General features: G+C 47.4%; 1 protein-coding gene across 1 annotated transcript in view; it reads left to right on the top strand.

The window, feature by feature from the left end:
* The window catches only part of LOC311125676 (uncharacterized protein), a gene marked incomplete at both ends in the record, with an annotated part of 62,826 nt that extends 46,779 nt beyond the window's left edge, over positions 1–16,047 (top strand). The window contains 8 exons of the mRNA XM_084199704.1: positions 70–238; positions 448–850; positions 1,484–1,685; positions 4,481–4,661; positions 5,320–5,525; positions 7,628–7,800; positions 11,113–11,332; positions 15,864–16,047. Coding sequence (XP_084055830.1) covers positions 70–238; positions 448–850; positions 1,484–1,685; positions 4,481–4,661; positions 5,320–5,525; positions 7,628–7,800; positions 11,113–11,332; positions 15,864–16,047 — 1,738 coding nt within the window. The remainder of the gene's footprint in view (positions 1–69; positions 239–447; positions 851–1,483; positions 1,686–4,480; positions 4,662–5,319; positions 5,526–7,627; positions 7,801–11,112; positions 11,333–15,863) is intronic.
* Between the last annotated feature and the right edge of the window lie 242 nt (positions 16,048–16,289).

Raw genomic sequence — 16,289 nt, 5'->3', positions numbered from 1 at the left:
GACCCCATCTGCCTCTAGTATCTCCATCTTTATTGATCATTACCTTTCATTCTGGTTCTCTCTTTTTAGCAGGAAAGGAGGCCCTTCTAAGAAAACAAACGTGACGGTAGGTGAACAGAATCCACAGCAGGTGGAGGGAGAGACACAGGAAACAGGTGAACAAACCAGCAGAGAGAAGCTGGAGGATACATTGAATAAAGAGGTGGAATCACAGGACTCTCCTGCTGTACAGACAATGGTACGTTTATGGTCTTAGGCTGAGTCCCAAGTGGCACTGAGTTCCCTACATAGTGCACTACTTTTGACCAGAGCCCACTATATAGGGAATAGGGTGCCATTTGGGACTCAGCCTTAATGTATCTAACACATAATACTGTTGTTCAATAAACACCCAGTCCCGCACAAACCCCGAGGTGTAGCTTAATTGTTGTCATTCCTGTTTTCCAGAAAAATAGGAAAGTGAATGAAGGGCAGGAGGGGAGGGGCCAGGAACAGAAAGGCCTCCCCAAGGAGAAGGGGAGGGGCCAGGAACAGAAAGGCCTCCCCAAGGAGGAGGGGAGGGGCCAGGAACAGAAAGGCCTCCCCAAGGAGAAGGGGAGGGGCCAGGAACAGAAAGGCCTCCCCAAGGAGGAGGGGAGGGGCCAGGAACAGAAAGGCCTCCCCAAGGAGGAGGGGAGGGGCCAGGAACAGAAAGGCCTCCCAAAGGAGGAGGGGAGGGGCCAGGAACAGAAAGGCCTCTCCAAGGAGAAGGGGAGGGGCCAGGAACAGAAAGGCCTCCCCAAGGAGGAGGGGAGGGTCTTGAGGAAGAAGAAAAAGGACAGGGTCAAAGGTCAAGCTGAGTTTGTTGTCGGTGAGTTTCTGTCTCTGTCAGGATGACCTGTTGAATGGAGCTGATATCTGATATGAATTACGTCCCAAATGGCACCCTATTCCCTATAGGTCCTGGTCTAAAGTAGTGCACTATATAGGGAATAGGGTGCCATTCTCTGGTCTAAAGTAGTGCACTATATAGGGAATAGGGTGCCATTCTCTGGTCTAAAGTAGTGCACTATATAGGGAATAGGGTGCCATTCTCTGGTCTAAAGTAGTGCACTAGATAGGGAATAGGGTGCCATTCTCTGGTCTAAAGTAGTGCACTATATAGGGAATAGGGTGCCATTCTCTGGTCTAAAGTAGTGCACTATATAGGGAATAGGGTGCCATTCTCTGGTCTAAAGTAGTGCACTAGATAGGGAATAGGGTGCCATTCTCTGGTCTAAAGTAGTGCACTATATAGGGAATAGGGTGCCATTCTCTGGTCTAAAGTAGTGCACTATATAGGGAATAGGGTGCCATTCTCTGGTCTAAAGTAGTGCACTAGATAGGGAATAGGGTGCCATTCTCTGGTCTAAAGTAGTGCACTATATAGGGAATAGGGTGATATTTGGTATGCACCCCATGGTGTTTGAGACCCATCTCCACTGATTCCCTCCCTGTCTTATAGGAAAACCCAAAGGCCATGTGGACGTGGAGAGGACGCAGAAGACCAAAGAGAGTAAAGGCACATCTGAGACGTCTCCTGATGGAGACACTGTGGACGATGGTGCTGCACTCAACATCAACACACATGACTTTGAGTCTATGGTTGAAGAGGAACATAGTGTCCATATGCAATCCCCTAGACCCCATCACAGCTCTGTAAAGAGGTGGGTTGGTTTTATCCCATCACAGCTCTGGAAACAGGTGGGTTGGTTTTACCCCATCGCAGCTCTGTAAACAGGTGGGTTGGTTTTACCCCATCGCAGCTCTGGAAACAGGTGGGTTGGTTCTAACCCCATCACAGCTCTGGAAACAGGTGGGTTGGTTTTATCCCATCACAGCTCTGTAAACAGGTGGGTTGGTTTTATCCCATCACAGCTCTGGAAACAGGTGGGTTGGTTTTAACCCATCACAGCTCTGTAAACAGGTGGGTTGGTTTTATCCCATCACAGCTCTGTAAACAGGTGGGTTGGTTTTAACCCATCACAGCTCTGTAAACAGGTGGGTTGGTTTTATCCCATCACAGCTCTGGAAACAGGTGAGTTGGTTTTATCCCATCGCAGCTCTGTAAACAGGTGGGTTGGTTTTATCCCATCACAGCTCTGGAAACAGGTGGGTTGGTTTTATCCCATCGCAGCTCTGGAAACAGGTGGGTTGGTTTTATCCCATCGCAGCTCTGTAAACAGGTGGGTTGGTTTTAACCCATCACAGCTCTGGAAACAGGTGGGTTGGTTTTATCCCATCACAGCTCTGTAAACAGGTGGGTTGGTTTTATCCCATCGCAGCTCTGGAAACAGGTGGGTTGGTTTTAACCCATCACAGCTCTGTAAACAGGTGGGTTGGTTTTAACCCATCACAGCTCTGTAAACAGGTGGGTTGGTTTTATCCCATCACAACTCTGGAAACAGGTGGGTTGGTTTTATCCCATCGCAGCTCTGTAAACAGGTGGGTTGGTTTTATCCCATCGCAGCTCTGTAAACAGGTGGGTTGGTTTTAACCCATCACAGCTCTGGAAACAGGTGGGTTGGTTTTATCCCATCACAGCTCTGTAAACAGGTGGGTTGGTTTTATCCCATCGCAGCTCTGGAAACAGGTGGGTTGGTTTTAACCCATCACAGCTCTGTAAACAGGTGGGTTGGTTTTATCCCATCACAGCTCTGTAAACAGGTGGGTTGGTTTTACCCCATCGCAGCTCTGTAAACAGGTGGGTTGGTTTTATCCCATCACAGCTCTGGAAACAGGTGGGTTGGTTTTATCCCATCACAGCTCTGGAAACAGGTGGGTTGGTTTTATCCCATCGCAGCTCTGTAAACAGGTGAGTTGGTTTTATCCCATCACAGCTCTGTAAACAGGTGGGTTGGTTTAATCCCATCACAGCTCTGGAAACAGGTAGGTTGGTTTTAACCCATCACAGCTCTGTAAACAGGTGGGTTGGTTTTATCCCATCACAGCTCTGGAAACAGGTGGGTTGGTTTTATCCCATCGCAGCTCTGTAAACAGGTGGGTTGGTTTTATCCCATCGCAGCTCTGTAAACAGGTGGGTTGGTTTTAACCCATCACAGCTCTGGAAACAGGTGGGTTGGTTTTATCCCATCACAGCTCTGTAAACAGGTGGGTTGGTTTTATCCCATCACAGCTCTGTAAACAGGTGGGTTGGTTTTATCCCATCGCAGCTCTGTAAACAGGTGGGTTGGTTTTAACCCATCACAGCTCTGGAAACAGGTGGGTTGGTTTTATCCCATCACAGCTCTGTAAACAGGTGGGTTGGTTTTATCCCATCACAGCTCTGGAAACAGGTGGGTTGGTTTTAACCCATCACAGCTCTGTAAACAGGTGGGTTGGTTTTATCCCATCGCAGCTCTGTAAACAGGTGGGTTGGTTTTATCCCATCGCAGCTCTGGAAACAGGTGGGTTGGTTTTATCCCATCACAGCTCTGTAAACAGGTGGGTTGGTTTTATCCCATCACAGCTCTGTAAACAGGTGGGTTGGTTTTATCCCATCACAGCTCTGTAAACAGGTGGGTTGGTTTTAACCCATCACAGCTCTGTAAACAGGTGGGTTGGTTTTATCCCATCACAGCTCTGGAAACAGGTGGGTTGGTTTTATCCCATCACAGCTCTGGAAACAGGTGGGTTGGTTTTATCCCATCACAGCTCTGGAAACAGGTGGGTTGGTTTTATCCCATCACAGCTCTGTAAACAGGTGGGTTGGTTTTAACCCATCACAGCTCTGTAAACAGGTGGGTTGGTTTTATCCCATCACAGCTCTGGAAACAGGTGGGTTGGTTTTAACCCATCACAGCTCTGTAAACAGGTGGGTTGGTTTTATCCCATCACAGCTCTGGAAACAGGTGGGTTGGTTTTATCCCATCACAGCTCTGTAAACAGGTGGGTTGGTTTTATCCCATCACAGCTCTGTAAACAGGTGGGTTGGTTTTATCCCATCACAGCTCTGGAAACAGGTGGGTTGGTTTTATCCCATCACAGCTCTGTAAACAGGTGGGTTGGTTTTATCCCATCACAGCTCTGTAAACAGGTGGGTTGGTTTTATCCCATCACAGCTCTGTAAACAGGTGGGTTGGTTTTATCCCATCACAGCTCTGTAAACAGGTGGGTTGGTTTTATCCCATCACAGCTCTGTAAACAGGTGGGTTGGTTTTATCCCATCACATCTCTGTAAACAGGTGGGTTGGTTTTATCCCATCACAGCTCTGTAAACAGGTGGGTTGGTTTTACCCCATCACAGCTCTGTAAACAGGTGGGTTGGTTTTATCCCATCACAGCTCTGTAAACAGGTGGGTTGGTTTTATCCCATCACAGCTCTGTAAACAGGTGGGTTGGTTTTAACCCATCACAGCTCTGTAAACAGGTGGGTTGGTTTTATTCCATCACAGCTCTGTAAACAGGAAGCAGTTTTATCCACTTCCACTGTCTTCCAAGCTGAATTCCCTTTTCTTTTTAGGAGCTCCTCGTCCAATGGGCAGTCAGGTCAGAGTTCTCACAGATCTAACTCCTGTGAGGAGGTGGTTCTACCCAGCGGACCACGACGCTCCTCTCATGACCAACTGTCACCCTGCTCGGTTGTCATGACAGCAGAAAACCAACTGTTAAATCTGGTCATATCTGAGGCCAGCAGTAATACTGTGAGTATGGAGGACACACGCTGCATCCCAAATGGCTCCTGACCCCCTATATAGTGGCGCAGTGGTCTAAGGCGCTGCATCGCAGTGCTAGCTGTGCCACTAGAGATCCTGGTTCGAATCCAGGTTCTGTCGTAGCCGGCCGCGACCGGGAGACCCATGGGGCGGCGCACAATTGGCCCAGCGTCGTCCAGGGTAGGGGAGGGAATGGCCGGCAGGGATGTAGCTCAGTTGGTAGAGCATGGCGTTTGCAAAGCCAGGGTTGTGGGTTCGATTCCCACGGGGGGCCAGTATGAAAAATTTAAAATAATGTATGCACTCACTAACTGTAAGTCACTCTGGATAAGAGCGTCTGCTAAATGACGTAAATGTAAATGTAAATATAGTGCACTACTTTACAAATGGCACCTTATTCTGTATATAGTGCACTACTTTCGACCAGGACCCCTAGGGTAGTGCACTATGTAGGGAATAGGACGCCACTTCGGACAAACACTTTCTCAGCATTGCTAGTGACCTCAGTACAACACCTAGTGACTTCTTACAGAGGCTCGGACCTCTGGGCGTAACGGTTAAATTGTTGGACTGATGGGTTGGAGTCCTGGTCGGTGCTACCCTTGAATCCGCTACATTATCCATGATCTGTGTGTTGGATAATAAGGACCAGAACAGAGCAGCGGCAGCGGCCCGTAAAGAGCAACAGAAGAAAGTGTTGGCTGAGAAGGCAGAGCGTCGCCGACTAGAGGTGGAGAGGAAGAGGAAGGAGAGAGACGAGGAGAAGAGACGGCAGCAGGAGCGGGAGGAGAGAGAGGAGTGCATGAGGCTGGAGCTGGAAGAGGAGCAGAATCAGAGAGCTGAGGAACTCAGGTAGGAGGACTGTCTAACTCCCTGATATGGGCTGGGAAGGGGCCTCAGCACCGCCCTCTAGTGGGTATGTTATGAATTACCTCAAATATGGAACTCATGTATTTCCTGGTCACTAGGTCCTACGACCCAGAGCTAGGATCCTAGGATCCAGAGCTTTTCCTGGTCACTTGCTCTAGGACCCAGAGCTTTTCCTGGTCACTTGCTCTAGGACCCAGATCTTTTCCTGGTCACTTGCTCTAGGACTGAGAGATTCTCCTGGTCACTTGGTCCAGAGCTTTTCCTGGTCACTTGGTCAATAAAAAAAAATTCTAAAAAATAAATAACGGAAAAGTGGTGCGTGCATATATATTCACCCCCTTTGCTATGACGCCCCTAAATAAGATCTGGTGCAACCAATTACCTTCAGAAGTCACATAATTAGTTAAATAAAGTCCACCTGTGTGCAATCTAAGTGTCACATGATCTGTCACATGATCTCAGTACATATACACCTGTTCTGAAAGGCCCCAGAGTCTGCAACACCACTAAGCAAGGGGCACCACCAAGCAAGCGGCACCATGAAGACCAAGGAGCTCTCCAAACAGGTCAGGGACAAAGTTGTGGAGAAGTACAGATCAGGGTTGGGTTATTAAAAAAGATCAGAAACTTTGAATATCCCACGGAGCACCATTAAATCCATTATTAAAAAATTGAAAGAATATGGCACCACAACAAACCTGCCAAGAGAGGGCCGCCAACCAAAACTCACGGACCAGGCAAGGAGGGCATTGATCAGAGAGGCAACAAAGAGACCAAAGATAACCCTGAAGGAGCTGCAAAGCTCCACGGGTTCAAGTCCGGGCTCTGGCTGGGCCACTCAAGGACATTTAGAGACTTGTCCCGAATCTACTCCTGCGTTGTCTTGGCTGTGTGCTTAGGGTCATTGTCCTGTTGGAAGGTGAACCTTCACCCCAGTCTGAGGTCCTGAGCGCTCTGGAGCAGGTTTTCATCAAGGATCTCTCTGTACTTAGCTCCGTTCATCTTTCCCTCGATCCTGACTAGTCTCCCAGTCCCTGCCAAAACATACCCACAGCATTATGCTGCCACCACCATGCTTCACCATAGGGATGGTGCCAGGTTTCCTCCAGACGTGACGCTTGGCATTCAGGCCAAAGAGTTGAATCCTGGTTTCATCAGACCAGAGAATCTTGTTTCTCATGGTCTGAGAGTCCTTTAGGTGCCTTTTGGCAAACTCCAAGCGGGCTGTCTTGCCTTTTACTGAGGAGTGGCTTCTGTCTGGCCACTCTACCATAAAGGCCTGATTGGTGGAGTGCTGCAGAGATGGTTGTCCTTCTGGAAGGTTCTTCCATCTCCACAGAGGAACTCTGGAACTCTGTCAGAGTGACCATCTGGTTCTTGGTCACCTCCCTGCCAAGGCCCTTCTCCGCCGATTGCTCAGTTTGGCCGGGCGGCCAGCTCTAGGAAGAGTCTTGGTGGTTCCAAACTTCTTCCATTTAAGAATGATGGAGGCCACTGTGTTCTTCGGGACCTTCAATGCTGCAGACATTTTTTGGTACCCTTCGCCAGATCTGTGCCTCAACACAATCCTGTCTTGGAGCTCTACAGACAATTCCTTCAACCTCATGCCTTGGTTTTTGCTCTGACATGCACTGTCAACTGTGGGACCTTATATAGACAGGTGTGTGCCTTTCCAAATCATGTCCAATCAATTGAATTTACCACAGGTGGACTCACAATCAAGTTGTGGAAACATCTCAAGGATGATCAATGGAAACAGGATGCACCTGTGCTCAATTTCGAGTGTCATAACATTGGGTTTGAATACTTATGTAAAAAAGGTATTTCTGTTTTTTATTTTTAATACATTTGCAAAAACTTCTAAAAACCTTTTTTACTTTGTCATTATGGTGTATTGTGCGGGGGGGGGGGGGGGGAATAATTTAATCAATTTTAGAATAAGGCTGTAATGTAACAAAATGTGGAAAAAGGGAAGGAGTCTGAATACTTTCCGAATGCACTGCAAGTCGCTCTGGAGAAGAGCGTCTGCTAAATTATTTAAATATAAATGTAAATATTTGTATAGTAATGATCTCTTCCTGCAGGCTGAGGAGACTGTCTGAGGAGGAAGAGAGACGAAGGTTAGAGGAGAAGGAGACTGAAAGGATAAGGAGGGAGCAGGCGGAGAAAGAGAGAGAGTGGAGGAAAAAGGAGAAGAAGAGAAGCCAGTTGGAGATGATCCAGAAGATCAGACAGGAAGAGGAGGAACGCAGGGCAGGTGAACAGGGCCTGTCCCAGGCATAAGAGCGGTTGCTTAGGCCCCCCGGTTGCTAGGCAGGTGAACAGGGCCTGTCCCAGGCATAAGAGCGGTTGCTTAGGCCCCCCGGTTGCTAGGCAGGTGAACAGGGCCTGTCCCAGGCATCAGAGCGGTTGCTTAGGGCCCCCGGTTGCTAGGGTTTTTTAGGAATTCAGTCGGGGTGTCAGTTTACTATTGAGAGTAAGAACAGTAGAATACAACAGGTGCAATTTCGAAATTTGGTTGTTGCATCAGCAGTTTCTCTTGTTATGTCAGTCACTGACAGTCACTCAATTAGCCATGTCAGCTAACCATTTTTAGATTGGTAGTTAGTCTAGCCAGCTATCTAAACTGGTAGTTAGTCTAGCCAGCTATCTAAACTGGTACAGTGGGGAAAAAAAGTATTTAGTCAGCCACCAATTGTGCAAGTTCTCCCACTTAAAAAGATAAGAGAGGCCTGTAATTTTCATCATAGGTACACGTCAACTATGACAGACAAATTGAGAAAAAAAATCCAGAAAATCACATTGTAGGATTTGTTATGAATTTATTTGCAAATTATGGTGGAAAATAAGTATTTGGTCACCTACAAACAAGCAAGATTTCTGGCTCTCACAGACCTGTAACTTCTTCTTTAAGAGGCTCCTCTGTCCTCCACTCGTTACCTGTATTAATGGCACCCTGTTTGAACTTGTTATCAGTATAAAAGACACGTGTCCACAACTTCAAACAGTCACACTCCAAACTCCACTATGGCCAAGACCAAAGAGCTGTCAAAAGACACCAGAAACAAAATTGTAGACCTGCACCAGGCTGGGAAGACTGAATCTGCAATAGGTAAGCATCTTGGTTTGAAGAAATCAACTGTGGGAGCAATTATTAGGAAATGGAAGACATACAAGACCACTGATAATCTCCCTCGATCTGGGGCTCCACGCAAGATCTCACCCCGTGGGGTCAAAATTATCACAAGAACAGTGAGCAAAAATCCCAGAACCACACGGGGGGACCTAGTGAATGACCTGCAGAGAGCTGGGACCAAAGTAACAAAGCCTACCATCAGTAACACACTACGCTGCCAGGGACTCAAATCCTGCAGTGCCAGACGTGTCCCCCTGCTTAAGCCAGTACATGTCCAGGCCCGTCTGAAGTTTGCGAGAGTTCATTTGGATGATCCAGAAGAGGATTGGGAGAATGTCATATGGTCAGATGAAACCAAAATATAACTTTTTGGTAAAAACTCAACTCGTCGTGTTTGGAGGACAAAGACTGCTGAGTTGCATCCAAAGAACACCATACCTACTGTGAAGCATGGGGGTGGAAACATCATGCTTTGGGGCTGTTTTTCTGCAAAGGGACCAGGACGACTGATCCGTGTAAAGGAAAGAATGAATGGGGCCATGTATCGTGAGATTTTGAGTGAAAACCTCCTTCCATCAGCAAGGGCATTGAAGATGAAACGTGGCTGGGTCTTTCAGCATGACAATGATCCCAAACACACCGCCCGGGCAACGAAGGAGTGGCTTCGTAAGAAGCATTTCAAGGTCCTGGAGTGGCCTAGCCAGTCTCCAGATCTCAACCCCATAGAAAATCTTTGGAGGGAGTTGAAAATCCGTGTTGCCCAGCAACAGCCCCAATACATCACTGCTCTAGAGGAGATCTGCATGGAGGAATGGGCCAAAATACCAGCAACAGTGTGTGAAAACCTTGTGAAGACTTACAGAAAATGTTTGACCTGTGTCATTGCCAACAAAGGGTATATAACAAAGTATTGATACACTTTTGTTATTGAACAAATACTTATTTTCCACCATAATTTGCAAATAAATTCATTAAAAATCGTACAATGTGATTTTCTGGATTGTTTTTTCTCATTTTGTCTGTCATAGTTGACGTGTACCTATGGTGAAAATTACAGGCCTCTCTCATCTTTTTAAGTGGGAGAACTTGCACAATTGGTGGCTGACTAAATACTTTTTTTCCCCACTGTAGTTAGTCTAGCCAGCTATCTAAACTGGTAGTTAGTCTAGCCAGCTATCTAAACTGGTAGTTAGTCTAGCCAGCTATCTAAACTGGTAGTTAGTCTAGCCAGCTATCTAAACTGGTAGTTAGTCTAGCCAGCTATCTAAACTGGTAGTTAGTCTAGCCAGCTATCTAAACTGGTAGTTAGTCTAGCCAGCTATCTAAACTGGTAGTTAGTCTAGCCAGCTATCTAAACTTTTCATGGCCGAATACCGACTGGGTACGCAGGGCACGTGCCCAGGGGCCTGACCTCCAGGGGCCTGACCTCCAGGGGCCTGACCTCCAGGGCCCTGACCTCCAGGGGCCTGACCTCCAGGGCCCTGACCTCCAGGGGCCTGACCTCCAGGGGCCTGACCTCCAGGGCCCTGACCTCCAGGGCCCTGACCTCCAGGGGCCTGACCTCCAGGGGCCTGACCTCCAGGGCCCTGACCTCCAGGGGCCTGACCTCCAGGGCCCTGACCTCCAGGGGGCCCCCATTGATTTTGTTAGTCACTAACTCAGATATCATATTAACACAGGATAAGTATTGGCAAAATGAATATAATTGCATGAAATTTGTTATAGAATTGAAAAAATGTCCCTTCGTCCCATGGCAAAATGTGTAGAATAGCAGGAAATGAACTTTAAAACTACTTTTGTTCTCTCCGCCATCAAGAGGGGGGCCACTAAAACGTTTTTGCCGTGAGGTAGGGGCCCCCCCCACCAAATCTCTCTTAGGGCCCCCAAAAGGCTAGGGCCAGCCCTGCAAACACACACATACACACACACACACACACACACACACACACACACATACACACATACACACACACACACACACACACACATACACACACACACACACACACACATACACACATACACACACACACACACACACACACACACATACACACACACACACACACACACACACACACACACACACACACACATACATACACACACACACACACACACACATACACACACACATATACACACACACACACACACACATATACACACACACACACACACACATACACACACACACACACACACACACACACACACACATACACACACACACACACATACACACACACACACACACACACACACACACACACACACACACACACATACACACACACATATATACACACACACACACACACATATACACACACACATACACACACACACACACACACACAGACACATACACATACACACACACACACACACAGACCTGAATTTAACTAGTGTGTCCCCTCCACTCTACTCCAGCTGAGTTGGAGCAGCAGCGACTAGAGGAGGCGTTGCGCAAAGAAGAGGAGAGAAGGAGGCTGGCAGCGATGGAGGACCATGAGAAGACCGAGTACCTGCAGAAACAGAAGGAGGAGGAAGAGGAGAGGAGGAAGGCAGAGGAGGAGAGAAAAAGAAGAGTTGCGGAGGCAACGCAGCGGGCAAAAGAAGAGGCACGACTACAAGCTGAACTGTTTGCCAGGTATCTCAATCTCTTCATTGTTGCTACCATCTCCAAGCCTTTACAGTAGAAGGGACATTTGCATGCCAGTAGGTCACTGTCATTTGAAGTGTCATTACCATGAAAAAGGACTCATGAGCATCAACATGTGAAGTTCATAGCAGCATGTCAAATTGGGTGTCAAATGAAAGCTAAACGAAGGTATAGATACATTTTTAACCATTTTCCATCTTCAAAATGAGGGCAGTTCCACTGTAACATAATTACTCTTTGACTCAGATTTTTCACTTTAAATGCCAAACAAAACTTAAAAGTTTAACAAACCAATACAACTCTATGCACAAGGATCACTTTGAACAATATACACAGAAAATTTCACAAAAACGCATTTACTGAAAGAACTGTGCAGATGCAAAATTTGGTAACAGAATTACGGTAAAATCTCTCTCAGATTTTATGCGACCACGTTTTCCAGAAACTCTTAAATATCTGCTCCGAATTAAGATTCAAACATGTCTGCAGAAAGAATTGGGTGTCAGCTATGACATGACACCTTTGGTTCTGAACTACAGTGGGTGAAGTGGATTTACATCTGGTAACGGAATCCATGGACCTCGGTGTCGGTCGGTGCTCAGGATGCTGGTTACAGTAAATGGAAAGAGGGTAGGTGGTAGCTGTCATGGCTGGTGTCAGTAAAAGCCGGGAGGGTGACATTAACTGGAGAGAGAGAGAAGAGAGAGAGGGAGGGGTGACATTAACTGGAGAGAGAGAGAGAAGAGCGAGAGGGAGAGGTGACATTAACTGGAGAGGGAGAGAGAAGAGAGAGAGAGGGAGAGGTGACATTAACTGGAGAGGAAGAGAGAAGAGAGATAGAGGGAGAGGTGACATTAACTGGAGAGGAAGAGAGAAGAGAGAGAGAGGGAGAGGGAGAGATGACATTAACTGGTATACCAGTGGAAGGGAGGACAGTAGCAGGAGACCCTATGAGCTGAACATAACAGTATACCAGTGGAAGGAGGACAGTAACAGGAGACCCTATGAGCTGAACATAACAGTATACCAGTGGAAGGAGGACAGTAGCAGGAGACCCTATGAGCTGAACATAACAGTATACCAGTGGAAGGAGGACAGTAGCAGGAGACCCTATGAGCTGAACATAACAGTATACCAGTGGAAGGAGGACAGTAGCAGGAGACCCTATGAGCTGAACATAACAGTATACCAGTGGAAGGAGGACAGTATCAGGAGACCCTATGAGCTGAACATAACAGTATACCAGTGGAAGGGAGGACAGTAGCAGGAGACCCTATGAGCTGAACATAACAGTATACCAGTGGAAGGAGGACAGTAGCAGGAGACCCTATGAGCTGAACATAACAGTATACCAGTGGAAGGAGGACAGTAGCAGGAGACCCTATGAGCTGAACATAACAGTATACCAGTGGAAGGAGGACAGTAGCAGGAGACCCTATGAGCTGAACATAACAGTATACCAGTGGAAGGGAGGACAGTAGCAGGAGACCCTATGAGCTGAACATAACAGTATACCAGTGGAAGGAGGACAGTATCAGGAGACCCTATGAGCTGAACATAACAGTATACCAGTGGAAGGAGGACAGTATCAGGAGACCCTATGAGCTGAACATAACAGTATACCAGTGGAAGGAGGACATTAGCAGGAGACCCAACTGTGGTTGGTGACTATTATCATTTCCCATCGTAGCTAATTCAGTTGAAGTAATTCCTTTACTGATTTGGTAACATAATTTAGTTTTAATCACTTAACTCATAAACAAACTTGATATCAGTAAAAACACTAACTAACTGGTAGGTCTGCCTTCACTTGTTAGTTCTGTGAATGTTCATTATCCTCCCTCCTCAGAAGAGAGAGAAATTAGACAATATCTTAAAAATATGTGGGGTTTTGGTAACGGAATTACAAGGCACAAGGAAACGTTTCTTAAACTTTCACGAGGCAAATCATTTATCCAAAACTAAATCTAAGTGTTGATATTTAGTTGGCAGGGGTCTTTACTTCAACATTAGTGTATTTCTGACACCTTTTAAGACTTGTTCTGGTAGATGATGTCTAAGACCCCTTTTCCATCTGTTTCACCAGAATGGAAAATGGTTGAAAAATGGATATAAAGACTCTTAGCTTTCATTTGACACCCTTTTAGATGGAAATGCCGATGAGGAATGGCTTTAAACTTAGATTTCTGGTCAAACAGATGGAAAAGCGGTCTTAGAGAACACATACCAGAAGGTGGGCTAGTCTACCCGTCATCACATTCTTTCAAACTAAAGGTGTCATGTCATAGCCGACACCACATTCTTTCAAACTAAAGGTGTCATGTCATAGCCGACACCACATTCTTTCAAACTAAAGGTGTCATGTCATAGCCGACACCACATTCTTTCAAACTAAAGGTGTCATGTCATAGCCGACACCACATTCTTTCAAACTAAAGGTGTCATGTCATAGCCGACACCACATTCTTTCAAACTAAAGGTGTCATGTCATAGCCGACACCACATTCTTTCAAACTAAAGGTGTCATGTCATAGCCGACACCACATTCTTTCAAACTAAAGGTGTCATGTCATAGCCGACACCACATTCTTTCAAACTAAAGGTGTCATGTCATAGCCGACACCACATTCTTTCTGCAGACATATTTGAATCTTAATTCGGAGCAGATATTTAACAGAGTTTTTGGAAATCGTGGTCGCATAAAAAACAGAGGGAGATTTTACCTTTGCATCTGCACAGTGTGAAGTTTTCTGTGCTAATTGTTCAAAGTAGTCCGTGTACATAGAGTTGTATGGTTTGTTAAACTTTGAAATCAATGGTTTTTGAGTCTCAACATAATTCTGTTATCGTGGAATTGCCCACAGTCAGTGTTACAAAACCAGTTAGCCAGACTACTGAAAACAGAAGCCAATGGTCGCTGTCTAGGGTGCCAGGCCTGGATAACAGGGTCTAGGGTGGTGGCCTGGATAACAGGGTCTAGGGTGGTGGCCTGGATAACAGGGTCTAGGGTGGTGGCCTGGATAACAGGGTCTAGGGTGGTGGCCTGGATAACAGGGTCTAGGGTGGTGGCCTGGATAACAGGGTCTAGGGTGGTGGCCTGGATAACAGGGTCTAGGGTGGTGGCCTGGATAACAGGGTCTAGGGTGGTGGCCTGGATAACAGGGTCTAGGGTGGTGGCCTGGATAACAGGTCCATATCATGAAGGTGTGTCATTAAGAGGAAGTGGACAGGGGTGTATTCATTACGCCGATTGCAAAAAGTTTTGCAACAGAAACCATTTACTCCAAATGTTGTTGAGTTCCATTTTGTTCTTAAACTGAAGTTTTAGTTCAGTTGTGTCTCTCAAAAAAATTAAATAAGGAGTAGGAGTCACTCTTTCGTCTGGTCCAAAAAATAACAATCCTAATGTCCCAGGGCAGTGATGGGGGACATTGCCCTGTGTAGGGTGCTGCCTTTCGGATGGGACATTAAACGGGTGTCCTGACTCTCTGTGGTCACTAAAGTTCCCATGGCACTTATCGTAAGATTAGGGGTGTTAACCCCGGTGTCCTTGGCTAAATTCCCAATCTGGCCCTCATACCATCATGGCCACTTAATCACCTTCAGCTTCCAATTGGCTCATTCATCCCCCCTCCTCTCCCCTGTAACTATTCCCCAGGTCGTTGCTGTAAATGAGACTGTGTTCTCAGTCAACTTACCTGGTAAAATAAGGGTTAAATAAAATAAATAAAAAGATGGAAAAGACTAATCACAAATACTCTAGGGGAGAATCTCAATTGCATTTCCTTTTCATCCAATGGATTTCGAGAAGGAGGCGAGACGATGAATCAAGGCAATTCAGATTCTCTCCTAGAAACATTTTATTTTCTTCCTCCCTCTCTCCCGTCTTCCTCCCTCTCTCCCATCTTCCTCCCTCTCTCCCGTCTTCCTCCCTCTCTCCCGTCTTCCTTCCTCTCTCCCGTCTTCCTCCCTCTCTCCCGTCTTCCTCCCTCTCTCCCGTCCTCCTCCCTCTCTCCCGTCCTCCTCCCTCTCTCCCGTCTTCCTCCCTCTCTCCCGTCCTCCTTCCTCTCTCCCGTCTTCCTCCCTCTCTCCCGTCCTCCTTCCTCTCTCCCGTCCTCCTCCCTCTCTCCCGTCCTCCTCCCTCTCTCCCGTCTTCCTCCCTCTCTCCCGTCTTCCTCCCTCTCTCCCGTCTTCCTCCCTCTCTCCCGTCTTCCTTCCTCTCTCCCGTCCTCCTCCCTCTCTCCCGTCCTCCTCCCTCTCTCCCGTCTTCCTCCCTCTCTCCCGTCCTCCTCCCTCTCTCCCGTCTTCCTCCCTCTCTCCCGTCCTCCTTCCTCTCTCCCGTCCTCCTCCCTCTCTCCCGTCCTCCTCCCTCTCTCCCGTCTTCCTCCCTATCTCCCGTCTTCCTCCCTCTCTCCCGTCTTCCTCCCTCTCTCCCGTCTTCCTCCCTCTCTCCTGTCCTCCTCCCTCTCTCCCGTCCTCCTCCCTCTCTCCCGTCCTCCTCCCTCTCTCCCGTCCACAGGCAGAGGGCTGTGTTGGAGCAGCAGCTGCAGTTCAGACGAGGCCTGCTGATGGAGGCTGGGGCTCTGGGACAGACTCAGGACATCTCTCGAGCCTGGGTCTACTCCTACTTCGAGCTCCTACAACTACTGGGGCTGGCTGAGGCCCCGTCAGCACAGGAAGACTTACCCAAAGACATGTCCTAGAATTTCAGGGGAAAACTAGGGGATGTGGCTGACCAGCAAACCGATGTTGAATTTCCAAATTGGTAAACATTTGGTTATGGTAAGGGTAGGTTTAGGTTGGGCTGTCAATGGGATGCTAGTCAGTCACATCCCTTTAGTCACGTCCCTTTAGTCACGTCCCTTTAGTCACGTCCCTTTAGTCACGTCCCTTTAGTCACATCCCTTTAGTCACATCCCTTTAGTCACATCCCTTCAGTCACATC

The sequence above is a fragment of the Coregonus lavaretus genome, assembly GCF_964263955.1.
Source record: "Coregonus lavaretus genome assembly, contig: HAP1_SCAFFOLD_432, whole genome shotgun sequence".
NCBI lineage: Eukaryota > Metazoa > Chordata > Actinopteri > Salmoniformes > Salmonidae > Coregonus > Coregonus lavaretus.
Note: the sequence above shows the minus strand (reverse complement) of the source record. Positions and strands in the feature narration are given on the sequence as shown.